This window comes from Dermacentor silvarum, chromosome 5, assembly GCF_013339745.2.
Source record: "Dermacentor silvarum isolate Dsil-2018 chromosome 5, BIME_Dsil_1.4, whole genome shotgun sequence".
Classification (NCBI taxonomy): domain Eukaryota; kingdom Metazoa; phylum Arthropoda; class Arachnida; order Ixodida; family Ixodidae; genus Dermacentor; species Dermacentor silvarum.
The window spans coordinates 169,930,283-169,957,233 of record NC_051158.1 but is presented as its reverse complement, the minus strand read 5'-3'; the positions used below and the strand labels follow the sequence as shown (position 1 = coordinate 169,957,233).

The window sequence follows — 26,951 nt, the reverse complement described above, 5'->3', positions numbered from 1 at the left end:
AGTAGCTGACCCCCCCTCAGAAAAAACCTGGATCCGCCCCTGGTCTACACTCAGGGGTTTTTCTTATCTAATTGGCTGACAAGAGGCGAGGAGCACGCTCTAGTGGAGAGGGTTTCGATTGGGCCGAGTCATCACAGTGAAAATAGATGAAGTGGGTGGTGCATGTAGAAGAGGGTGGTGCCGGCTTCTCCTATCGGTCCGCTTCGCCTTACTTAGCTTGCGGTGACTGGTCGAAAGTCACGGCGGCGTGCAACGGAAGGTTAAGAATGGCACTAAAACTGATCCTCAGCAAGGAAGAATTGGCAGAGCGATGTCGTATACGTGCCGAAAGGGCTCGATAACGTTTTAGGGCCACTCAAAAAGATTTATCAAGCGCAAATAAATACATGCTCACCGGCAGTGGCGAGTAGCGAGGGCCTGAGCGATCCGCGGGCAGCCATCTTCTATTCCTTGCGGAACGGGGCAGTCTCTGGCTATTCAGAAAAAATTTTCAGTTTTATTCGGCATATTAATACATTTTTCTCGTGTCACCTCACTTTGACGCGGTGAGTTTTCGTGCTTTTGTGAGGTCGCGTGACAGACAGGCGAAGTGGGCGTCGCCCGAAAACATTGGACCAATAGCAGAGGGCTAATGCTGAAAAGGCGTCGAATCAGAAATCATTATTTTTCTTTCGTGCGGTTTAATCATGCATAATCAGTGTGTACAAGTTATATCAGATGGAGAGCTATCGCGGTTTTCGTGACGTCGCGTGACAGACAGGCGAAGTTGAAAGTGGCCCGAAAATGTTTTGACCAGTCGTGGTGGGCTGATTGCAGAATTGGAATAGAAAAGTTTGAAATAGCGTCCCTGATTACGCAACGCTGGGCGACATCGCACACACATCACACTAAATCCGCTACAAGAATCGAGAATCTTCCGATAGATACAGGCGTGTCCTGCGCAGAGCGATCACGTTAGCATTCGTTAGCCGGTGAAAAGCGGTCAGCGCAGAAATATAATCAAATACACGTGTCAATGCCCTCCTCTAAAAAATTCAGAGCCCTTCCCCTGTCGAGAAAATGGGGGCAAGCGAAACTTGTGGCAAGACGTCGACACTGTCGCAGGCGCCAGGCGTTCCGCATCGTTTGCCTTGTAACTCTGGGACGGCGGCTCTTCGCTGATGTTGGCCTCAACATCGCGCTCCCGCAACTCGGGGTCCGCGGCTCTTCGTTGACGTTTCGCTTGGGCTTCGGAAGTCCTCATGCTAGAATCGGCACGCTAGAAACGGACGACAAGCTTCGCTTACCCCCATTTTCTCGACAGGGGAAGAGCTGGTGATTTTCTCTCTTTGGGTCCCACGTGTGACAACGGTAGTTCAAGGGCGCGTTACAGGTTCCCGAGCCAACAGGAGTATGTGCCATTGAGCTTGGACCCTCTCTGCACTATCACCAGGGTCGGTCCAGTTTTCAGCCTGATACCACTACCGCCGCCGCAACTTGTGAGTCTATAAAGCTTCGCTTAAAACATCGTCCCGATGCTGCAAACAGAAACACAAGAGCGAGAACCAACGTCGCCCCGTAGTAAAGAAACAAAGTTCGTCAGCGTGCATCCAATTAAGCTTGGCTTCGGACGCGCCACGTGGACGACTTCAGGTCGTGCGTGGCGCCGCTGTGATTGTGTAATGCCTTCTGGAATGACCTCATAGTCCAGTTCGCCAATACGCCGTATGATCTTGTACGGTCCGAAATAGCATCGAAGTAGCTTTTCACTCGGTCCAAGTCGGTGTATCGGGGTCCAAACATTACAAGTGAAACGTTACACCCGGCGTCATCTTTACGCGACTCAGTGCAGCTATGACCTACTGAGGTGTTGTAATGCCCTCGGAAAGCATGCCGCAATCAGTTAAACACAGTTGAAACAAGACGAACATACTCTGCGCTCTGCAACTGCCGCAACGGGGGTTCGAGTTTCTTGCCTTTAGCAAGATGGCGGCGACTGGCTTCATTTTTGGAGCGCCACCTCATTGATTTGGACACCGCCTACAAAACATGACGACTATGACGTATTTTTAAATTAGCGAAACTCGCCTTTGAGACTAATGACATATTCTAGTGGTCGTTTGAAAGTGCTCTGGCCGTGCCAAAAAAAGGAATTAAAAACAACCTAAATAAGTAAAAGCTGTATTACGACAATAATTGGGTATAAAAGTAATTATCCTGCTTTGTTATCATCAGAGGAACCTGTTTATACAAAGTATAACACTTAGTAACTGTTTTATATGACTTTGTAGAGCTACCAGAGCGCTCTAACATGACCTCCCGAATATAAAACGTGCTAAAGCTTGTTGCTTAAGAAATTGTTCGAAGTAAAAAAGAATTGGTGCTGGGATTTTTTATGTATGTTAAAAACGAAAAATAAAAATATATTTAGGACATTAGGGTAAATAAAACCAAGATCTTGGTGCGGCGCCTCGCTTCAATGAGGACGCTGACTGCATCCAATGGGTGGTGAGAGGGATTTGGAAAGGGGTGATGGTCCCTAGTTTGCACTTTCGGCAATGCGGTCCTGTGCATGAGATCAGAGGTTCGAGCAAGGTTGGAAGTTAAGCAGCGAGGGGTAGGTAGACTGGCTCTGGGAGCACACGGAAATACACCAAATCAGGGGGTACAGGGTGACACGGGATGGACGTCATTCGAGGGCAGGGAAGCCAGCAGCAAGATAGAATTTGAGGAGCGATTGAGAGTAGTAAGTGGTTCTTGAGTAAAGGGAAAGGTTGACGCTATCTTCTGCAGCCCTTGAGGGAGCACGGCTCAGCGCCATGGAGCGATTGAGAGAAATGGCAGAAAAGCGGTGGGCAAGGAGAGTTTTCAGTTATTTCCTCCACTTTGTATCAACATTCCTCAGGAGCGATTGAGAGAAATGGCAGAAAAGCGGTGGGCAAGGAGAGTTTTCAGTTATTTGTACATGAGGAATGTTGATACAAAATGGAGGAAGCGGACCAGAAAATTGTCAATCAAATAATACTTGGACTGCAGGAGGGGTGCAAACCAGGAAACAGCGGTTAAGAAAAAGGTTAAAGAAACAGCGAGGGGTCTGTAGATAACAGGGATGCAGACGAAATCAGCACTGGGAGCATACCGAACTTTCAAGCAAGAAATTGCCAAAGAAAATATCTACGATAATTCTAGGGGAAGCTCTTTGTTGTTTGAAGCCAGGACGGGAGTATTGCGGACTAAGATGTACCGAGTCAAGTACCAAGGTATAGACACGTTGTGCTGTGCGTGTGGAGAAGAAGAGGAAACGGCTGAACACCTCATACTTTTCTGTAAAAGGCTTAACCCTACAGTGCAAGGCAACGGGGCTGATTTTTTCAAAGCATTGGAGTTTAGGGACAGTGAAGGCAAAATAGACTTTAAGCGGGTAGAAATAACCAAACAGAGGTTATCTGATTGGTGGATAAAATCAAGGCAGGGGTGAAATTTCACCCACCACAAAGTACAAAATATGTTAATAGTCATGGCTAGGTGGCGTATGCCACCGCCCGGTTTAAAGGGTTCAGCCGTTCTGTGCCGCTACCGTAACGGCCATATTGCTCACTACCTAATGATGATGATATTAGTTTTGATTCTGTCAGCGCCATCTCTCGGTCGCATACTTTAGTTCACAACGCCACCGCTACGCTTATTTTCGTTGCACTGTGGAAGGTACAGTTTCCCTAAGGTATTAGTTTGTATGGGTGTTCTGTGGTTCAGCCTCATCCATCCATCCATCGGGTGCATTCGCGCTAGAAGTTGTCAGTTGTCGTCTGTTTTGCTACTGTACTTTCATTTTTTGGGAATTTCGGGCGTTCCAAGCAGCGGCGGATTTCGCATGTTGTGATGCTGTCGTTCGCCTCATTGTTTTTTCGCGTGTTTAGAAGCTTTGGGTGGCGGACATTGCAGTGGGCCAGGGCTTGTTGACATTTGTTGCCCAGCTGCCGTTGCTACCGCAGTGACATGCTAAGGCAAGTGTTTCTTCTACGAGCTTCGTGCTGTTACCCGTGCTTTTGCTGAAGCTTGTAGGAACAACCGCCCTGTTCGTGCGGTATAAGAGACCTCGAAATTCCAGTGAGCGCGATACGATTGCCGCAGTCTCGCAGAGATCGCGGGATAGTCCATTCGTGCCTTCGATGAGCACCGCCGCAGTTCCTACGCACTGCCCTTTGTTTTTAAACAGACAGCCACAGTGGTGCGGCCGTGTCTAGTGGAGATGTAAAAGAGGTGGCAGCTCCCACGTGCCACCACATCGGTGTACTCAACTGTTAGTGCCGGCAAATGCACCATTACGGATTACTACCCATGCGGAGGTAAGGGATGGTTGTACTATTGCGCTCAGCAGTGGTCACACACGTGGTTGCATTTCATTCCCCTTCCTCACAGCTTGTAAGCATCTTCCGTTTGGGGCACTGAGGTAGCGGCAGCGTATTTAGTTTACTTTAAGCTTCTTAGCGGCTCTTACGTGTCAAGCTATGTGTACGTTGTGAGCGAGTAGGTAAATAACCCCACTTGACTGCTGCTGTCGCTTACGGGCACTTCCAAAGGTAAACATGAGTGCAAGAATCAGCCCATCGGTCTATATGTATACATGCACACTGCATCGTTCATGGATAATGTACCCATGGTGGTTGTTTTGTGGCTATGGTGTTGGAGGTCGCGGGATCAAATTCCGGCCACGGCGGCCTCATTTCTGTACTTTGATTTAGGTGCACGTTAAAGAACCCCAGGTAGTCCAAATTATTCCGGCGTCCCCCACTTCGCATGCTTCATAATGGGATCGTGGTTTTGGCACGTAAAACTCTGTAATTAATTTTTTTCATAAATAATGTAACTGTACATTTGTAATGGGCATTCTAAAAACAGCAAGAAGGCAGACGACAGAGGCACTGTGGGCTTTAATTCCTTTGTCTGCGCTGTTTTTAGTATATAAATTACGAACTACCTAGACCAATTCTGTACACTCGTGCTGTTCACAACTAACATATATATATATATATATTTTTTTTTCCCTGACGCATAAGGAGCATGTTTCTAGTTGTGGCAGCAACTTTGTGCAGTGCCCTAGACCGATTACCCTGGCTGTGTGTACAGCCAATTGTCTAATTTGTTTTGCTCTGCTGCTGCTGTCTTTACAGGTTCTGCTGATTTCTTCTGCCTGCACCTTGTATTTGTTGGGCCCACCAAGATCTGGCCTCTCTCTGCCTTGTTGACAATTAGCCCCAAGTACTGATTGCTGCTTGTTTGCTCAGTGCAGAATCTGGTACGTATGTCCATTTGCTAAGTGTGTGATCTTGATTAAATCTAACAATCAATCCTTTATTCAGCACCTTCCAAGGTGCTTGGAGCATAGCAGAAAAAGCCAGCTTCTAATGTTTGTGCTACTCCAGTTTTTAAGTAAGGGGGGTTTGAGTGATGTGTAGCACCTTATCGTTATCGTGCTAGACAGGTTGCAGTACTTGTTCACAGATTCAAGCTGTGGATGCTTGCCATTCAAATGTTGTAAGTTGTCACAATGGGGTTTAAGGAGCCCAGAACCACTTTTTCTAGAAGTCGAAAAATGCATTTGAAGGTCAATTAGACTGTTTCAGAAATACTTTTCCGCAAAAAGTACTTCAATGCGTTCAGCAGAAGCAGAGTTATTGGCGATGAAACATTGTGCTAGCAGTGCTCCCGCTTTTTCTTCCATGCCTTGCACTGCAATGCAGTGGCCACAACGCTCCACTTACTGAACGTCATATTTGCACACAGTTCTAGTTTGATTTAGGAGGTTCATGTAGACGCCACTATTTCCGATTTTGGCACCTACAGCGCGGCAAATGTGGTTGTCCTCGTTGAGCTGCAGTGTGCACAGACAGTAGACTTATCGCAGATCCCCTCGGTGGCCGTGGCATCTACGCTACGTAGCAGACCACAGCTGCATGCAACTGCAGTGCATATACGCAGCGTGTGCTTTGTGCACGACAGAGCTTGAGTGCGTGCTTGCGCTCGCATGCTCCAGTCTTGCCGTGCTGCGTGGTGCGGACAGGCTTTGTCCTGCACCTGCTTGACCGGCGGATAGTAGCCACGTTAAACTTGTGCATTTTGAAGCGCCATCAATAGCTCAATATGAAACGAAGTCTGCCAAGGCATCTAGCCACAAGTGAGCGAGCGCTAGCCAGCGTGTGTGTGGTCTGACCTTAAGTTTCGTGTGCTGAGCACGAGATCGCGGGATGGAATCCCGGCCGCGGCGGCCGCATTTCGATGGAGGCGGAATGCAAAAATGCCCGTGTGCGTATAGTGCATGTTAAAGAAGCCCAGGTTGTCAAAATTAATTCAGAGCCCTCCGCTACGGCGTGCCTCATAATCAGAACTGGTTTTGGCACGTAAAACCCTAGAAAGAAGAAGAAGCCTGGTTCAAGACTAGTCGAGTGTTAAAGCTAGTCAAAATTGGTGAGACCTGATGACTACGACACCGATAAGCAGGGCGGCCATAGTTTAATTCCTACGTAGGCGGCCGCGGCCAAGCGTGAGCAGACGATAGTTGTCTTCTTTCGGAAGTGCGTAATTATTGAAATACGAAAGCACATTTTCGCTTACTTCAGCCTGTTTATTAAACTGCACCAATAAGTATACACAGTGACTGTAGGAAGAAGCGCATTGATCCAAACACCCTTCTTGATTGATCTTGGCTATTGGCCAGTAGCAGCCATGTATAGGAATCTTCTATATAACGAAATAAAGCGTCCAGAAAAGAGTGAGAAGCAGGCTTTAGTTGAAAAGAGAGCGTTTGAGAGAAAGGTGGCTTCGCCCTCCGCTTGCGAGCTCCACGCGCCGTGCACGACTGCAAAATTGGATGACATGCTCACAGCAGCGTATGCATCCTCAGCGTCGGATCTATAGTCGTAAGACTCTGTCAATCTGTCGGACGTTGGGCAAGTGAATCGGAAATGGGTATCGGTACAATGGAATGACAGCGCTATGAGTGATACACGTGAATGGGTGAAGGATTGTCTTGAGAGTTACCAACAACCGTTCTTAGCTCTGGCCTATATTTTAAAGGGGCCGCTATTGTTCACCAGCATCTGTTGCATGAAAGCCCCTACTAATGCGTTAGCATTCTTAAGGTATTTCACACACTTTTGCATTGTCACTGGGTAGTCCATGGTCCAATGGGTGGCGCTTTGCGCTGTTGTGCGGAGGGAACGGTTCGAAACGGTCACTGAGTACGTGGCAGTGTTAACACGTGTGCCGCTCTTCAAAGAACCTCTTTCACGGCGACATGGGTCACTGTAGATGCGGGACTGAGTAGGTACCGCTGTTCAGTGAACTTCTTTGATGCCAACTTGGGTCACTGGGAGTGTGCCACTCTACAATGACAAAAAAATATCCCTTAAATTTCTCCGAAGCTGAGTGGAATCAAACCTGCGTCAGAAGCGTCCTCAAGAACGGCAACCCGACCCTTTAGCAGGCTGCGCCACAAATGCACGGGGTATGTGCCACTTTTCATTGAATTCCTTTTACGCAAACGCTTTTGTGAGCTGCGCCGTGATTGCAGTGGGTGTGCACCTCTCTTCTCGCCAACTTGGGTCACTGAATATGTTCCACTGGGTGTGTGGCAAACGAGGGAACATTTCTCAGCATTTGGAGGCACTGGTGCCTCCGAATCCTGGAGGCCACGCTCGTCCTGGAGGTCATGCGCGGACTTCTCGGCAGTGGCACAGCACGTCCAGAAAGAAGCGCGAGAGAGGAGCTCGGTTGCCGCATGATGCGTTTCTCTGTGTTTGCAGGCATTGGTGCGCCATGCAGATTGGAGGCCATGCGCAGGCTTCACGGCAGCGGCACTAGGTGGTGCCAAGTGTTCTTAGGGAAACCGAAGAGAATCTTAGAGATTTACAAACGCAGCAAAAAAGTAATCAGGTGGGAAAGTATGTACGGGAGTGCCTTGCTATTTGAGGCCTGAGCTGGCTGCCCGAGGACAAGAAAATACTGGAGCACATATGCGCCACAGAATGGGGCATGTGTGTGCTGCGAAACAAAGCCTGCAAAGGACTGGGCACTTCGTAATGGCATGCCAGGATATTCATCCAGCGAGACCTGTAGGGACTGTCCACTTTCCAGAAGTGTTGGGATTCAAAGAAGGTAGAAAAATTAACTGGTACGGGATAAGTAAAGGACAATTTGAGTATTATTGGAAAAAACTAGGGAAGGAGATTGATAGAACCGGAATCGTTGCAGGCGTAGGTAATGATACAATATTGTGAGAGAGGTTTTAAATACAAAAGTTAAGATCGAGGTCAGATAGCGATAGATGTACAGTGCTCCCACTCCTGTGCTTAACTCGCCGAATTGTGCCAAATGAGATATCCTGCGCCATAACCCTTTGTGGTCCGTTGTCTCCCGACAACGCAACACGGGTAGCGGTCCGCTGTCGGGCACTGCCCGACAAGGGTGATTGCGCGGGGGTTATTCGTGCGCATTCTTTGTGTACATGATGCGCCATCTCTTGAGGGCTCTATGGAATTTGTTTGTTGAAGTTTACGTCTTCTTGCTGTAGGGTGCAGCACAATGTTCTGCACGACTTCTGGATCCCAGAGCGTTCTCACTTGTGTGTGGTTCGCACAGAAGCATGGCCACTTTTTCACCGCGTGCATTTTACGGTGGTGCATTTAGCGAAAGCGATGTGACTTCAGTGTTGAAGAGAATTACGTGCCTCCATCAGATAGTGATGACAGTGATTCGATAGAAGCGAGTGACGAAGACGACGGCGGTGGAGACAGCACCTCTGATGACATACAAGGCAACAGTGCGTGACCACGTGCTGTGAACTGGTAGATATTGTCACGTAACAATATACGCGGATAATGTGCCTGATTTCACTCATTTTCCTTCGCTGTCATTCACCCAGGATCCAAAGCAAGCACTTGCAATCTCAACTGTGAGCTGGATTATTTTCAGCTGTGTTTTACAGATGATGGATATTGTTGTTCGTGAAACAAACCGCTATGCGCGTGAAAAAATTTCGAATGCCGGTGAGCTTCCAAAGCACTCAATTTGGAAGGACTGGGAAGATGTGACCTTGACAAAATTCAAAGTTTTTCTTGGAGTAATTATAAACGTGGCCTTGAATCCGAAACCGGAACTGACGGAGTATTTTAGCCAAGATATTGTAAACAAACTGCCTTGCTTCCTGCACGTTTTCTGCCGGAAGAGATTTCTGCAAATCTTTTGGATGTTGCACGTTGCCCCATGCCATAATGCCTCTTCAGGTCGGCCGCGAACTCATGGAAGCAAGATCAGGGACGTGCATTACATTGACATGAAATGCAGAGAGAATTTCGGAGCCGGCGCCAAAATTTGCATCGATGAGAGCACCGTTGGATATAAGGGCCGTGTCTCGTTCAAATGCTATACAGTAGCCGACGGATTTTTCGGACTTCAAAAATTCGGACTTCTTGGATATTCCGGACTTCATAGATGTACCGTTAGGGTTCCCATAGAGCTAATACATTTTTGCGACTGATTTTTAGGACGAATCTAGGTGCCAATGTTCGATTTTCCGGGCTAAGTCGTTCGCTCTGAGCCATGATACGGTGGCTAGATGGGTAGGTGTGCCGTCCGCTGGGCGTGAAGAGTAGTTCAGCGCTTCTCCACATCATGACGGTGGTTTGTCGCAGGCGGTGCGCATCGTCTGTTGCTGTGGCTGTTGCAGTGGAACTTCGGCGCACTTATCTGTGTATTTAAACTGGAAGCTGTCTTTAAGTGACATCAGAGACAGTTACGAATTATGTGAATGCATGTCAGTTACTTGAATGGCGAAAGTATCATATTTGAGTCGTCAGTCGGCTTCCTCTTTCCAGGATCGAGAGGTAATATATATAACTGTTTGACAATTCTAAAGATCTTTCACGTAAGTCTATTAATAATGACACTAATTGTGAATTAAAGTAATAGCTTTGCGGAAGTTCTAAAACCGAGAGAGACGAAAATTCATATTTCGAGACAGCATATATTCAGGAGCTCTAGAGTGCGTGTGGCGGCGCCATTCGCGCACGAAGTGTGCTTTCTCGAGACCGCGTCGAAGGATTTTTTTAGTGAACGTAGAACGGCCGTCGAATAAATATTAAGATTCAAACAACCAGGGTTTCTAGTGCAATTTCTTTGCACTGTTGTGTGTTATTGCACGAGGTAGGTATACGAGTGCAATAACTCATAGAATCATGTCATGGTAGACAATGTTGGTTATACAATGCAAAAAAAAAATACTTATGCCTCTTGATCATCATATACGCAAATTTTATTGTATTACTTGTGCTTCGAGCACACACATGCACCAACAACACTACGAAAAAAATCAATGACAGCAAACAAGGTTTAGAAAGTATACCACTGCATCGCTGCGGTCACAACACATGTCGTAATTTCATGTGCTTTTTTTTTGCCCGTATGCGTCCAGACGCCAAGTTCCTGCTCTTTACAAGAAAGTGAAGGCGCGTTATCAAATAAAATTTGATAATTTTGCTTGTAAGCTCAAATTTGTGTTTGTCACAGGCAACCATTCCTGGAGGCTTCAACCGCCGTGACTCTGTGTATTTGCTGTCGTTCTTGCCAGCACATATTCAAGCTTCCCACTTACTTTAATTCCTTGAAATGGGACCATTTTCTCAACGTTCATCAGGAGTACGCTCATTTCCTCAAGTGTGTGCAAAGTCTTGTTCAGTCCCACTGTTCCTTGAACACAAACACTATAGAGAATTTCACTGCCACGAAACTGTACAAGGACAACCTTTACTAGGGTCATGCTGTTGCCATCCTTTGAGCTAACTGAAAATGCCTCAGTTTCTGGGCTATCGTTCTTTGAATGCAACGTCCATTTAAGTGCAGGCCGTCTCATCAATGTTTTCTTGAGTGGTTATAACAGGCGGTTCACAACAAGCGCTACTTTCATAGTCAAGTGATTCGGTGGAAGTCTGTTGTAGTTCAGGCGCGGCTTTCTTTTTTCGCGTGTTTTGCCGGCCGACATCCTGTTGAAGTCTTGCTTCTTCTCTTTGCGGGAATGGTCTTTGATAGGTAAGCAGGCGCGCCGGCTAGTACTGATGGAACAGCTTCGCTTAGGCGCAGATATGCCCTCAGAGTCTATACCACCTGCCCGCCTATCACATGAGTGAGTGACGCTCAACGAACGGGTCCTCAAAGTGGCGCTCGCACACTACCGAATGCGGTCGAAGTTCTTTGTCAGCGCGGTGAAATGCACGCTCCCATTTTTTGAATCGTTCTAGGTCACGCAGCATCGCAAAAAGCGATATCTTCTGCCCTTGGCTCGCATGTTTGTAGCCGGACTTACAATAGGGCAAGTGGTGTTCATCCTGGTTTTTTTCGGCGTAGCGACATTTTCACTCGGTCCTGGATCCTGAGGAGCTTGACACTGACGAGTGTTATCCACGGTATTCATTCCACTCCATAAACATTTTTGGTAAATGATAAAAGAACGGTGCAATATCACGGTTGCGAGTGCAGCTCAGCGTGCCGTCTACCTCATAGCGGACGACATAATGACCATTTTTGAGGTCGACTGATGAAAACAAGACACATCACACGTTTATAGTGTTTTTCAGCATAAGTTTTCCACTTTATTTCAAGTTTTAGTTAGAGACAACAAAGTATTTGAAATCTTACAGACGCGCAATAACAGTAGTCTGAGTAGCAGACGACATTCGTTTCGCGACAGACCTCCGATCGCAGCACCACTCCTGCTGTCATGATGTGGAGAAGCAGTGAACTACGTCGGTCGGCACACTTACCAATCTAGCCACCGTAACCACGCTACCCGATCTTGGGGGCCGCCATGTTGGGATTTTCCGCTGGCTTGGCCAGGCTTGGCATCCAGTGGCCCCCTGTATAGCCTTCAAGATTAGTAGATGCACGCTATCCTCCCGTCTCGAAGGCCATGTCCGCTCTTCCTTGACCGACAGAACATTCCAAAAAGGGGCACTCACTTTTTTTTTTTTCGGTCAGCTCAGCACTATCGTCATAATCACTTAAGCAGAATCCGTTCTTTTTTTGTTTTTTTTTTTGTCTATAAGTTTCGGTTGCGCCGTACGCTGTGTGCGGGTGAAAGCTTGCGAGGGTGAGCTGGCAACGCGCATGGGAGAGAGGTAGGCGGCCGGAAGCGCGTAGACTTGCGGTGCACAGGGAGGGAGAAGGCGACGGACACGATGGGGAGTCTGCGGTGGGGAGCTGACGGAGCTGCTGCGCAGGCACCGTATCTTGAAAGCGATCTGCTACGTGCCCGAAGTGTGCTACGCGCCGAGTGCCAGTAGCTTCGTATGCGCTGTTTTTTCTTCCTTTTTTTCGACGTGCGCGTTGAAGCGAGAGAATAGACAGCGCGAAGGTCAATTTGCCCGCTGCTTTGGGTGTGCTTTCTAACTCCAGCGTTTTAACGAGTTTCCGCGGTCATCGAGCGAGATGTGTTCATGTAACCTGTGCGTGCGTGACACTGTGCTTATTTAGTTAGTAAGCGCTTATTTATAGCTTTATACAGCCAATAAAACTGACATCCTTACTTCGTATAGCTTTATTATTAATCTTCTATCGCAATCGATGCTCCGCCTTTTGGGCAAAACTGCGCCATTTTTCTTAGGCCGCACTAAGCCTCAATTTTTTTTTTTGGGGGGGGGGTGAGTTTTTCGGACTGCTTGATTTTTCGGACTATTTGTCAGTGTCCACGAAGTCCGGAAAATCAGTCGGCTATTGTAATCCCCAAAAGCCAACCAAATGGGGCATGCGTGTTTACGCACTTGCCGACTACCAAACGGGGTACATTTCAACAATGGAGCCCTACTACGGCAGCACAACAAGTGATAGTCTCAGCTGCCCGGATTGTTCTGCGCCTGCTCCAGAAAGTGCAGCAAGCTATGCCGGGGAGTGGCTACCACCTCTACACGGCCAGATTTGCTTGCCGAGGAGTTACTTCTACAGAGTATTACTGACTGGTACCGTGATGCCCAATCGCAAGCAAATACCACAGCAGGTCTAGAAAAAGCTGAAAAAAGGCAAAGTGGCAGCTTACAGAAAAGGAGACCCCTACATGGTGCTTGCTTGGCGAGACAAGCGTCAAGTGACGATGCTTAGATCGCCCACAATGTATCTCTGAAAGAAGTGACAAGGACACAAGCAGGAGGAAAGAAAGTGACGATGAAGAAACCAGTGGTTATATGTGACTACAAATAAAACATGGGTGCAGTTGACCATGCGGATCATTACTGTGCGAGTTACGTATTTTGTCGAAAGACACTGAAATGGTGGCGAAAACTTTTTTTGGGGGGCTTCTAGAGGTTTCTGTTGTCAATAGCTTTGTTTTGAGGCGCACACAGCTGCAGATTCATAGGGAGAAAGAACAGCAACACATGCTGTACCGCCTCAACCTCATCCAACAGCTGGTGGGTGACCTGAGGGCTCGAGCCAAAAAGCGGGTCCCTTCTCCATCGAAGGAGTGCGAGGAAAGGCTAGATGCGAGGAGCCATTTCATCTACAAGCTCCCAGGCCGAAGCAGCAGGAAAACTGTTTTTCTGCAAGACCTGCAGTAATAACCCTCGGCCTGCACCCAGGAGAATGCTTCGAGCGGTATCGCATGCTGCTCAAATATCGGTAAAAGAGTGCCTGCAGAATGTAAGACAAAAATAAATATCCTGTGTGTTTTTCTTGCACAGTTGGTGTTTTTCTTGGTGGCGCCAGAAACTGGCAAAATAGTTTCGGACTGCGAAGGGTTAAAAACCACGATTTTGCACATAGAATCGAGTGGAATGAATTGCTACAATATTGCGGCCCAAAAATCGACCTTGCTATCATAGCCGAGTGATGGCATTTTTTTTAGCAACAGTCATTGTCCTTGTCGGCACAGACATCGAGGATGGAGTCTGCGCTGCTTAAGGAACTTGAAGTCGCCGGGACCATGTCGCTATGTAACACGTGAATGAACAAACACTGGACGTGCGGAACCAAGACTGCGGTACTCGGGATTGGCTTGCCAGGGTTTGCTTGTCCTATGTTTTGAGTGCAGTCGGTGCTGGATTAAACTTCACTAGTTGGTTTCTAGGAGGTGTCAGCAATATAGCTGACGGCCATGACGCGGTGATGCCGGCAACGTAGCAAAGCCAAAATATTTCTATTTCTGCTCAACTAGGCGGTAAAACTCGCATGCAGTCAGCTGGAGTCTGAATAATTTAATGGCGTGCTTTAAAGTGACAAAAATTTAGATCGTACTTATACACTAAGTTTATGTGCCAGTGATGGTGCCTTGAAGTAGTCGGATGATAGAGCTTGTTTGAAATGTCGGTGCCCTAGTAATCGGTTGCCAGTTGGGCATCAGCCAGTTGCTGAGTAGTGTACGCTTTATGAGGAAAAGCAGGCCATTGAAAAAAAGCGCCTGGTGTCGTCTTAAACAATGCTTGAGCGCCAGGTGCTCATCAAGGCTGGTCTGGCTCAGAAAAGCACTGATGACATGCTCTGGCGAACTCTGGCCAAGTGTGTCTGACTGAGGGTAGCTCTAGCCTTGCCATAAGCATGGATAAGCTGGCAGCTGTCAATAAAAATTCATATGATGTAAAAGGCATCGTGTGAGCAGCTTCACTCAATTTGAAATAAACTAATTACAGCACACTGTGGGAACAGGTTTGTTATCTTCACTTAAATGAAAGGGGTACTCAAATTTACATTTGGCTTTTCTTTTATTTAGAGGCAGAGAAACATTGTTTTAGACCAAGCAAATACTTTCGGGAATAATGCTTGTCAATTTTAAGTATTCGAAATATCCTAGGGCATGTCCAGCAGTGTGCATATATTTGCTCCTAAGTCACTGAAATCTGTATTTGGGTGCTCCAAACTGCTCCGAAATGAACATTTCCTGCTCCCACAATTGCTCCAAATCTCAGTCCGTCAGTGGCACCACTGGATGTAGTAAAACTGAATAAATTAAGCAGCCAAGGTGACTATTTGTATCTGCTCCATTTCAAAGGGGATGCCAGTAAGCATCATCGTTATCAAAACACGAAAGACAGGTCCTACTGCAGTACACGCCTCATACATAACTTGTTTTGATAGTGGCAGTATATTGTGTCTTCGTATTGATACAATATAAACACATTACCATCATCGTGACGGTCATCGTGAGATGTGTTCTGCCGAATTTTTCGACCATGGGCTACCCAGTCGTCTTACTTGGCGGGAAAGAGGTTGGATGTGAACATACGTACGTACATACATACATACATACACACATACATACCCGCCGGGGTGGCTCAGTCAGCTAAGGTGTTGCGCTGCTGAGCACGAGGTAGCGGGATCGAATCCTGGCCGCGGCGGCCGCGTTTCGATGGAGGCGAAATGCAAAAACGCCCGTGTGCTTGCGTTGTAGTGCACGTTAAAGAACCCCAAGTGGTCAAAATTTATCCGGAGCCCTCCACTACGGTGTGCCTCATAATCAGAACTGGTTTTGGCACGTAAAACCCCAGAAAGAAGAAGAATACACACATACATGCATACATACATACGTACGTACATACCACAAACTGGATGAAGTTCCCAAAAAATGTTATTGCTATAAAGGTAAAATTTGGCAGGCAATGTAGTGTGTAGGGCAAGTAACCAGTTGTTAGGGCGAGTGAAGGGTACCAATGGAAGGGACAATATTTGTTGAGATGTTTTATGTGCCGAATATTATGAAGAGTGCGGATACATGGTGGCAGAGAATAAGGTGCTGTGATGAAGTAGGAGATTTCCAAGCATAGGATGGTATTGGCTGCACAAGACGGGGCAATTAGACGTTGCTGAGAGAGGCCTTCGTTCTGCGATAGACGATAACAGGCTGCTAATGATGACAATGACCTTGGCATCTTGCAATTAGTTTGCATCAGCTTTAATAGGTATGAGATGAAGAACCTAAAGGGGCACTAAAGGAAAATATTAAGTCGGTGTTGACTGTTGAAATACCATTACAGAAATTTCACAAAGCTTGTTTCGTGCCAAGACCTGGCTTACAAGAAAATTATGTCTGAAGGGTCTGCATACTTTAGCGCAATTCAAATCGCCCCCCCGCAGGGGCGTCTGCGCAAGCAGGTGTTTGGTGAGTGGGGGTTGGACCCTCCCGCGTGTAACCGTGCGCGGCTTAGCCGTGTTTGGGGAAAGGGGGATCCTGGGGGTTGAGCCATTGCCGGGTGTTTGGACCTTTAAGGCCCCCCAGCGGAGGCAACACACCTCTTCGGCCTCTGCTTCACATAGACGGCACCTCCGGGCTGACCCACCCGGGGGAAATCGGTAGTTGCCCTTTCCTATCCTTCTCTCCAATCTTCGTCTTTCTCTCCCACTTTTATTCTTTCCTCTCTTCTCCTCACTTCTTTTTACTTCCGATTTTCTTGGCAGCGAGGGTTAACCTTGTGTAGTTATCCAACCTTGGGTATATTATATTAGGTTATAGCGGCAATGCATGGCTGGCGTCTGCAGGTATCTCTCCAACCTAGTAGCGTCCCCTTGTTGGGCTCGGTGGTGGGTGGCCACCATCGCCGCCGAACTACTCAAAGCTTACATGGCAAACGCTTCCCCCCCCCCCCCTTAAAGTTCGCCCCCTAAAAAGGGGGCGCACCGATGCACCTTTCCAGTTCTTTTTGAAAGAAAACCAAGACACCTACCGAAAGTACCATGTCCTTCACAGTGAAGGAAACACAACTGTTAGAAAACTGTCACCATTTCTAGTATCCAAATGCCTAGTAAACACGATTGGACCTAACTACAAAGCATCAAAGATGGCTAGCGGAGACCTCCTCCTCGAACTGACCAAGAAAGAACAAGTCGAAAAACTCACTGCACTCACCAATATCGGTGACATGAACGTGACAATCTCTCCACATCGCTCGCTGAACACAAGCAGGGGAGTAATATCAGAAGATTTCCTGAACCTTAGTGACGAAGAGCTCCTTGAAGGATTCCAAGATCAAAACGTAATTAAGGTACAGAGAATAACACTCCGACGAAACGACCAACGAATCCCCACAAAACACGTGATACTCACATTTGGAATCAGTACTGTGCCGAGTTCACTCGACGCAGGATACTTAAAAATCAACTTCCGACCATACATACCGAACCCGAGGCGGTGCTTCAAGTGCCAGAGGTTCGGGCATGCTTCACAATCATGTAGAGGTAAAGAGACATGCGCGAAGTGTAGTGCCAACGACCACCCCTCTGACAACTGCAATGCTCCAGCACAATGTGCCAATTGCAAGGGAGACCATCCAGCTTACTCACGGAGCTGCCCTTACTGGAAAAGAGAAAAAGAAATCATCGCAATCACCGTAAAAGAAAACATTTCATTCTATGAAGCGAGGAAAAGGTTGGGGCACTTACCTCAACTTAGCTATGCCAGTGCGGCGCGGCAGGGGGCAGAGCCACACCGGTTTCTGGAGTCTACAGGGTCCGCGCGCGGTACTCCTGTAGAAACTCCATCCGCCCCCTTGGTGGTAGCAGCCAGTGCTGCTCCATCATCATCGAATACGGGCCGGCAGACCACACTGTCGCAGGGCCCAAAGCTGAACAGAACTCCAAGGCCCGAGACGCGCGTTTCGGCGCCTGGCTCTCGATCGTCCAGCGCCTCGGAGAAGGCGATGGAGGTCGACCCGAGAACCCCAGCGTCATCGACGCTGAAAGAACCGCGCTCCCTGGAGCGCAACAAGAAGGACAAACTTCTTGTAACTGCACCGAAAAAGGGACCGGTAACCTGAATGGTTACCGCCCTTAGGAGTAATCAATTTTTCTTATACTTGTCACCTACAAATTCTAAGCTCACATGCATAAGTATATATTTTCAGTGCCTATAAAATGGCTTTCATCATTCATTGGAATTGCAGAGGCCTGATCCACAATCTAGGTGACATCAAAGACATAATAAATACGTTATCGCCAGTAGCATTCTGCCTCCAAGAAACAAACCTAGGCCCCAAAAATACACATTTTCTTAAAGGTTTCACTGTCGTGCGTAAGGACCGCGAACACTCCATCTGGGGGAGTCGCTATTGTTGTGCAAGGCGGCATCCCTACACGGAACGTTTTACTAAATACCCAGTACGAGGCTGTAGCCGTCACCATTTTATCATATAAAACTGTCACCATCTGTTCCGTGTACATCCCACCACATACCCATTTCAGAACCCGAGACCTGGAAAATTTAACAGACCAGCTGCCGGAGCCTTTTGTTTTAGTAGGAGATTTTAATGCGCACTGCACCCTTTGGGGCAGCGATAAAACTGACCAAAGAGGGCAACTTATCGAAGACTTCATTTTAGCAAATAACATTTGCCTTTTAAACTCAGGTGGACCAACATATTTTTCACCAAACTCCCATAACTTTAGTTGCCTTGATTTAGCCTTTTGCTCACCATCCCTTTTTACTGATTTTAAATGGGAAGTACTAGACACCTCATATGGCAGTGATCATTTACCTTCCATAATCAAACTCTCACCAACGCTGCCCATTGTACTTCATAAACCGCGCCGTTGGAAATTAGAACTGGCAGATTGGTCTGTTTTCACAGAAAGTGCTAGGCTGGAGGAGCTTACTACAAAAGACCTAAGCATTGATAAAATTAATGAAAAGTTTACTGAATGTATTATTGCCGCAGCTGAAAAGGCTATTCCTGTTGTTAGAAAAAAGCTGAATCCTTGGTGGACATATGAATGCACAGAAGCAAAAAAGAAGCAAAATAAGGCCTGGGGAATGTTGCGTAGATACCCAATGCATAGTAACTTCCTTAATTTCAAACAAGCCAAAGCGAAAGCTCGATATATTCGGAGACAAGCTGAAAGATTGTCTTGGCAGAAATACATATCTACAATTAATAGCACCATCACATCCAAAAGGATGTGGGAACAGGTCAGGAAGTTTAGAGGGGACTACTCATCATACACGATACCCTTACTTACACCTTTAGGCACTCAGACAACACTACAAGAACAAGCAAATATACTTGGGGCAGCACTTCTATAATGTCTCAAGCTCGGTGAATTATTCCAACAGGTTCTTAAAATACAAACTGTCAGCAGAAAAGGAGAAATTGCCAACTGCTTGTGCGTCTAAGGAAGAATATAATGCTCCATTCACTTTACAAGAACTTAACAGGGTACTGCGCGCTGGTAAAAAAACCGCAGTAGGTCCTGACCACATTCATTATTCCATGCTTGCACACCTGTCCAAAGCTTCGGTAGAGGCTCTCCTAAAATTTTTTAATAAGGTATTTGCATGTGGAATTATGCCAAAAGATTGGAAAAAGGCAGTAGTTGTGCCTTTTTTAAAAGCAGGTAAACCCCCCACATCTCCAAGCAGCTTTCGACCCATTGCCTTGACAAGCTGTTTAGGTAAATCGTACGAAAGTGTCGTAAACGTGAGATTGACATTCATTCTTGAAACGCAGAACCTAATTGATTTTCATCAATGTGGGTATAAAAAAGGATGTTCAACGACTGACCACCTCGTCCGACTTGAACATGAAATTCGTGAAGCATTCTTACACAAACAATACTGCCTGACAGTGTTCTTCGACCTAGAAAAAGCGTATGACACTACTTGGAGATTTGGAATCATACGTGACCTCGCTGGTTTAGGAATCCGTGGCAAAATGCTGAACTGTATCGCTGATTTCATGTCCAACAGAACATTCCAAATCCGTCTAGGCACTGTGCTCTTGCGCTCATTTGTCCAGGAAAACGGCGTGCCACAAGGCTGCATACTTAGCACAACACTCTTTATAGTAAAAATGAACTCCATTAACAAAGTCATCCCCCCCTCTGTTATGCAGTCCATATACGTCGACGATCTGCAAATAGCATGCCGCGCCTCAAACCTACCAACATGTGAAAGGCAGCTACAGATCACAATAAATAAACTAATACAATGGGCTGACACAAACGGATTCCGCTTCTCTACTAAAAAAACTGTTACAGTGCTATTCTCGCAAAAACGAGGATTGCACTTAGACCCGGTTCTAAAACTGAATGACGTAACGCTGCCGGTAAAACAAGAATATAAATTCTTGGGAGTAATCTTTGATAAAAAACTAAACTTCCTGGCCCATATAAAAACAACAAAAGTTAAGGCAAATAAAGCGTTAAACATTCTAAAGGTGTTGTCCCATAAACACTGGGGTTCCGACCGAACATGCCTTTTACGTATTTACCGGTCTATTGTGCGTAGCCTTCTGGATTACGGCTGCGTAGTTTATGGCTCAGCTAGGCAGTCTTACATTCGACGACTGGATCCGGTACATAACCTTGGACTGCGACTGGCAAGTGGTGCATATAGAACATCACCTGTCCAAAGTTTATATGTTGACTGTAATGAGCCGCCATTACAGCAGCGCAGAGCGTTACTTACATTTTCCCTACATACTCAGAATACAGTCATCACCACAACACATATGCTACAACATTGTCACACAGTGCAATTCACGGTTACATTATACAAATAAACCGAACATGATTAGGCCGCTTATCCTGCGATATGAAGAATATTGTCAGGATTATGACATTCAGGGTTCGCACAGCCCCTTGAAATCCTTGAATATCCTTGATATTGACAGTATAAGTTCAAGGGCCCTTGAAACTACTTGAATACCCGTGGGCTCCTTGTAATCCTTGAAAATCCCGTGGGATTTGTTCCGCTAGAGGAAATTAACGATGTACCTCCGCAAGTCATGCTGATATTTAAGGCCCTTTCGCTTACGAATGCCCATGAAAACAAGCTGTGTTGACTAAAGGGCAACATCAGGAAGTTTCGGTTTTAAATCTCGCAGCCCCTACGTCGTCTGGCAACTAATATGCATTGGAAATCCCATCCAATCCAATGCGAGACATATCGCTCGCTCGGCTTGCGTATAGTGCCTAGAATATACTCTAGTGTGCCGTCCACCGAGAGTCTCCAACGCGGGACGGTGGCGCGAGCAGTGATGCCTGCCGCCGCGGGCCACCAGACGGCGATGCCTGTCGGCACCATGCTAAATCCTGCGGTGTTCGACTCGCGTTCGTTTGCGATGCGTTGATTGCTACGCGTCGATTGCAATGCTTAGTTCATTTCTCACCTTGCTGCCGCTTTCGTTGCAGTCTTTTCTTATTGTGAGTGGGTTTTTTGCATCTATGTGTGCACTCGTCTGTCTAAAGAAACTTTGAACAGGTCGCGAAACCGCGATTTCCCAGAGACGCGGAAAGAAACGGCTCATCTCATTACCCAGCGCGTCCGCAGACCCCGAACGTATTGCGGATTGGGACAAGAACATAAGAGGCAGATCGCCGGGCAAATGGGGAGACTCGCGTCGTGTCTTGCCTGAAGTCCGCCCATGTCTCAGCATGGTCCGGCACAGTCTCGAAGTGCAGCGCACCAAGCGGCCGGCGGCAGCAGGCATCACACTCGGTGCCACCGCGACACCCGCTCTCGGCACACTAGTATGTGTCTTTTAGGTACTATAGTCGGGCCGTTTGTCGGCCTCGTGCGCGCCATTTCAGTGAAGTTCGCGTTTGCGTTGTGTGTTTACTTTGACAAGATGCCAGGCGGGAAGTGCAAGTTTCAGCCTGCGTGGCTGCAACATACGGACTATCGTCACTGGGTGAGACCGGAACCAAGCGATCCTTATCGAGCAATGTGCGCATTATGTCAGAAGACGGTCGACATTTTAACGATGGGGGAATCTGCCTTGAAGAGCCACCAGAAAGGCGAAAGGCGACGGAGTTTCCGTCGAACAGCCAAAGAAAAAGAAGCGGAGATAACAGCTCTTGAAAGAGAAATTAATGCGAAAATAGGGCTCCTTTCCTAAGTCATGTGAGGAAATAAAATTACGCTAACACTCCTTGAATTCTGCCTTTTTGCATCCTTGAAATCCTTGAAATGTCCTTGAATTTCCAGCCAAATATTGTGTACGAACCCTGGACATTCCTCATGATGTCCTCCAGGTTACTAAAAAGCCACAACGATTGCCCCCATGGCACGACTTCACGCAGTTGTGTGACTGGACACTAACACACCTAAAGAAAAGAGACACCCCACACGAACACATTCTACAAGAATTCTGTGCTCTTCAGCATAAGTATCAAGATTACATGGAATTTTACACTGATGGCTCCAAAACAAAATAACACGTGGGTGTGGGGGCCGTAACAAAAAATTGGGATGCAAGTATTCGATTGCCAATGCATGCCTCTGTTTTCACTGCTGAAGTTTATGCTATATGGGTTGTAGTTAAAAAGATTATCACCGACAAACACAAAAGTACAGTCATCACTGATTCCTTAAGTGCACTAAAGGCTCTTTATCTAAAATCTGAGTGTGAACCCCTGCTAGGGGATATTTCAAACATGGTGGCTTTTAACAAATACGGAAGATCAATTCATTTCTGCTGGGTCCCAAGCCATGTTGGGATACCGGGAAATGAAGCAGCTGATAGATGTGCATCAACAGCAGCATGCAAAGACATAACATACACAACACTCCCATATAAAGATAGTATCAGTGCGATTAGGAAGGCCTTGACATCAAAATGGCAACACGAATGGAACCACTGTGCAAACAACAAACTACATCTTACTAAACCCGTCCTTGGTGAGTGGAAGTCATGTACCCACCAGGAACGGTTCATTGAAGTAGTTTTATGCCGACTACGAATTGGACACACACACCTGACACACAATTTTTTACTTAGAAAAGAAGACCCACCAACATGCGAGAAGTGCCAGGAACCGCTAACAGTCATACACATTTTACTGACATGTACGAAACACATAGACGAAAACTTTTGCAGAACTTATACAAGTCACACATACCATTACATCCTGCTTTAGTTTTAGGAGACAATCCCCTAGTACCATTACCTGACGTGCTTAAATTTTTAGACGACACCGGCTTTTTACACAAACTATAGATAAACACAGCTTTTGCTGTTTTTAAATTTTAGTTTATAACACCCTGTGTTTGGCGCAGCATAGCCTGAGTCGCTTTTGCGCCACTAAACCCCATTTACCTAACTAACATCAAATCGCCCGCCCCCTAGCGGGGAGTGGTGACGTTGCATATGCCATCACCGCCTTTTACTGCCGTTGGTGAGTAATAGCGCCTGACAAATGGTGCCAAGTTTTTTTACACAAAATGAAAACACGTGACCATGGAGAAACCGAGCCAAGACGGTGGATTCACCACATGCAGCTGCTCTTTGTAAAGTGGCTTGGACCGCTCAGGAATCCCGCAACATCACATGGACGTGGCATTCTCTGCTAATTGCAGTTGTGCGAGTTTCGCGAGCCAGCAAAACCAGTGCAATGCTGCGTGATAACGAAACTACTGAAATGCGAAAGTGCGGGCAGTGAACAGTGGAGAAAGCGAAACCTTTCGGCCACCCGTGTCGTCATCAAGTGTAACGTCAATGAGTTCTTTTTTCCGAATATCAAAAAGAACTGGACAAGTAGCATTTTTCTTTTGTCCTATAATGCAATACAATAATCTTTTTATTACAAGTGGTTGAGTAGTAGTGAAATAAAATTATAATGAGAAGTGCCTTCGTCATCGGGCTAGTGTTTGAATGTCTTGAGGGAGTCTAATCGTGTCCTGCATTTACCTCAATTTCTCGATTAATAAAGATCAGTTAGCAATAATATTGACGACTTAGATGTTCTCGAGCACTAATCCATCACTTATCTTGACCTAATATCTGCCTTTAGTGTCCCTTTAAGTCAGAGATGTTCTGCTATCATAAACCTTGTGCAAAGGTTGCCTGCTTTCAGATATTTGGTGTGGATTGTCCCATATAGATTTTTAGGGCTACTGCGCCAACATGATCACTGAGTTCCATGGCTACACTGTATTCTGCCCCTGCATAATTTTATTGTTGTATTTGCCACTCGTTCTCAATGCTGCCATGATTCTGCAATCGCTCCAATTATTTTCTGCAGGCCTCACAAATGCAATGAGCCTTGGTAAATGCATAACTGTTGCCATAGTGGCATGCCAGGCCCCTTCCAAGGTCGTCGGAAAGGTCAAGGTTGGCACGCAGTGCAGCTTGCCACTGGCTCACAAGTCTGTCGGGTGCTCCTTCAAAGCACAGCGCGTGTCGAGGAGCGTGCAGACTACAGAGGCTGTGGATGAGTCAAGCTCCACCTCAGGTAGGCAGTTACTGGTACTTCTCTTATTTAGTTTGGTTGTGTGAGTGTATGGTAAATAACCAAGTCAGCCTGGTACAATCCGCTCAAGTGTGTGTGACAGTCTACTGCTGAGGACAAGTTAACAGGTGTGTGATTCTCATCTGCATTCTGACTGGGGCAAAATGCAAAATATGTGGGAATCGGTTTAAGTAAATCTTTCATTGCTGTTAGTGAGAATGCTGTTGCTGCTTAGCGATCACTTGCGAGTAGAGACTGTACAAAGCAGTTGGATACATTTTCAATGGGAACCTCCTTGCTCAACATAAACTTGTTGCTCTCGATCATACACATGACATGCATGATGACAGAGGAATGGCGACGACAAAACGACCATGATGGTATGAAAATGACTGAGGTTGACGCAACGACCACAATGGCATGGAGTCTGGAGATGACTGTATGACGATGCAATCGTGAAGATAGAATGGCGAAATTTGCATGGAGATAAATAAGGGCATGACTGCACTGGAATCGCCATGGAAAATGAAGGCAATGGAACAAACACACCGCCATGACGACTATGGAAAAATCAGAATGACCCGACAAAGGAGTGACAAAGATGATATCAAGGCGATGGGATGAGGACCATGGGATGACAACGCAGGAGTGACGATGATGGTATGAAGATGGCTTGGCAATGTGATGCTGATCGTATGATGACAATGCATGATGATGACAGTGTGATGAAGGGATTACGGAAATGGGATGACGACACAGGTATGACATTGAGATGACGATGCTAAAATGGATACCATGGCAGGACGATGCTGGAATGATGACAGTGGGAATCACTATGAAGAAATGGCTACAATATAATGACCACAATGGCATCACCTTGGTTGCATGACGATTATGGCATGATGAATTGTGGTTTTTACTGCAAATGTATGACAACAGTGTGATGCCGATGTTAGATTGATTACAATAGTATGACGATGTTGGAATTAACAAGGCGGCGTGTCGCCAATGGGATGATGGTGAAATGACGACGGCATGACGTCAAAGGCACGGCGGCAATGACAAAATGATGGCAATGGAATGACGGCATCATGATGATGGGCAGAACACAATGGAATGACAACGGCAAATTGGTGTTAGAGGTAACATCCATGCTTACTTGGGGCACAATGAGAGATCTTTGTTTGTTTCGCATTCTGTTCAGTTGCTGCAATGTCAAAAAGCAACAGTGTGTCAAATTTGTGACAATGGAACAGAGCAGCCAATTGGCAAGCGGTGAACTCTCCGGACATTGCGTTGCATTGTTTGTTGTCTGCTTGGGGACCATATACTCCAAAGCGAAATATTTAATTAATAAAAGGCTTATATGAAAAAAAAAAGAATTTTTCATTCTCAAACGTTCTCAAATAGTAATGCGTATGACGTACTACAATTTATTAGTATTAATTTCTCGGCATGGTCGCTAGGTGGTGTCGCACACAATGGGAAAAAAAAGATGAAGGGAACAGAAGAGGCAACATTCCACTGGCTTGCTGGCACCCGATCATGTGGTCGAGTTCGCCGCACAACCAACACACTGTACGTTTCGAGAAACGAAAGCAATGCTAGAATTTGCTTTTTTCTATCTCTTTAAATGCATTTCTCGCCTCCAACCACTCTGCTTCCTCCTCGAGCAACGTCAATGCAACAACCGAAGCTCCCATTGCAAGCGCCATTTTCTCAAATTAAGATTATGGACCATCCCGTAGCCGCAGCCACTGTTTGGATCCAATCCAATCCACCAGATGTGTCACTCGAAGCTGGTCTCGTAGCGAGCAGTTGACTGCTTGAACTCCATGGCTGTCAGCGCGTTCTGCCTAGCAGTCGATGTGCTCGTAATCAAAATGATTGACAGGAGCCTGTCATCATTTTGACGTCGCCAAAAACGTGACCGTGCCCCACGGAAAGACGTCGGCCCAGCCTAGGCCAATCGCACGCAGCGATCAACTATCTCCGATTGCCCCCTTGCATTACCTGCTACGGCAGGCCGCCTCAATTCAAGCTATATCTGGTCTTTGTTTGCACTATGTCTGGTACTGACCAACCGTCGAAGACTGAAGCAGGGAGCCAGCAGGAATGACAATGGTGCGACAACATTACTTTTAGTATGACCCATGCATTTGGCAAGAGCCACCTCAATTCGTACTTCTGTGTACAGTAGGACCTCGATGAAACAATCATGCCTGATAATATGAAAAGTCCTAGCCTAAGTCTATTAGCTTACCATGTGCTGAATTTCGAATCTTGCAAACTGCTTCTTGCGCCGCAGCAAATAATACTAAGTTCGATTTTTTGGCGGAGCTGGAGTAGGAGGCCCGGTTGTGCTGGTCGCACCAGACAGATGCTCTTGTCTGGCCATCAGTGCAGCGGCGCTGGTTGCATTCCTGTTACCAGGGCGATCTACACCACTCTGCCTTGATTCCATCTCTATGCGTCAACGTTTATGTATAGATACATTTCTACTTTCCGAGGCGGAGCAGGCGACTCGCTGCTGTTCCTGCCACTGCAGCTCTGCGGTTGCCCTTTGTGCCAAGCGTGTGAGCGTCGTCTGCTATAGCCTGGCACGGTTATGGTTGTTGGTCATGGCGGCGCGGAATTTACATGAGGCTCGCTGATTAAAAGAGCCGTCTTACCCCCCAACTTTTTATTGTCTTAGATGCGAAGGACCTGACTGGGAGGCTAGGTACACGAGCTGCATCTCATTGAAGTTTGAATAAAAGTGGTGTGTCCTGTAAGTGTCC

The 26,951-nt window shown here is 46.7% G+C and overlaps 1 protein-coding gene across 3 annotated transcripts in view; it reads left to right on the top strand.

Moving 5' to 3' along the window:
* Window positions 1-3,766: 3,766 nt before the first annotated feature.
* LOC119453895 (zinc finger protein 664-like) overlaps window positions 3,767-26,951 on the top strand; it is an 84,783-nt gene continuing 61,598 nt past the window's right edge. For 2 of the 3 annotated variants that reach the window (XM_049666992.1, XM_037715941.2), the window contains exons 1-3: window positions 3,767-4,325; window positions 5,151-5,275; window positions 23,965-24,174. In XM_049666992.1, coding sequence (XP_049522949.1) covers window positions 23,979-24,174 — 196 coding nt within the window. In that variant the 5' untranslated portion in view covers window positions 3,767-4,325; window positions 5,151-5,275; window positions 23,965-23,978. Of the gene's footprint in view, window positions 4,326-4,399; window positions 4,560-5,150; window positions 5,276-23,964; window positions 24,175-26,951 lie in introns of those variants that run through there. The other variant, XM_049666993.1, reaches the window with a different exon arrangement.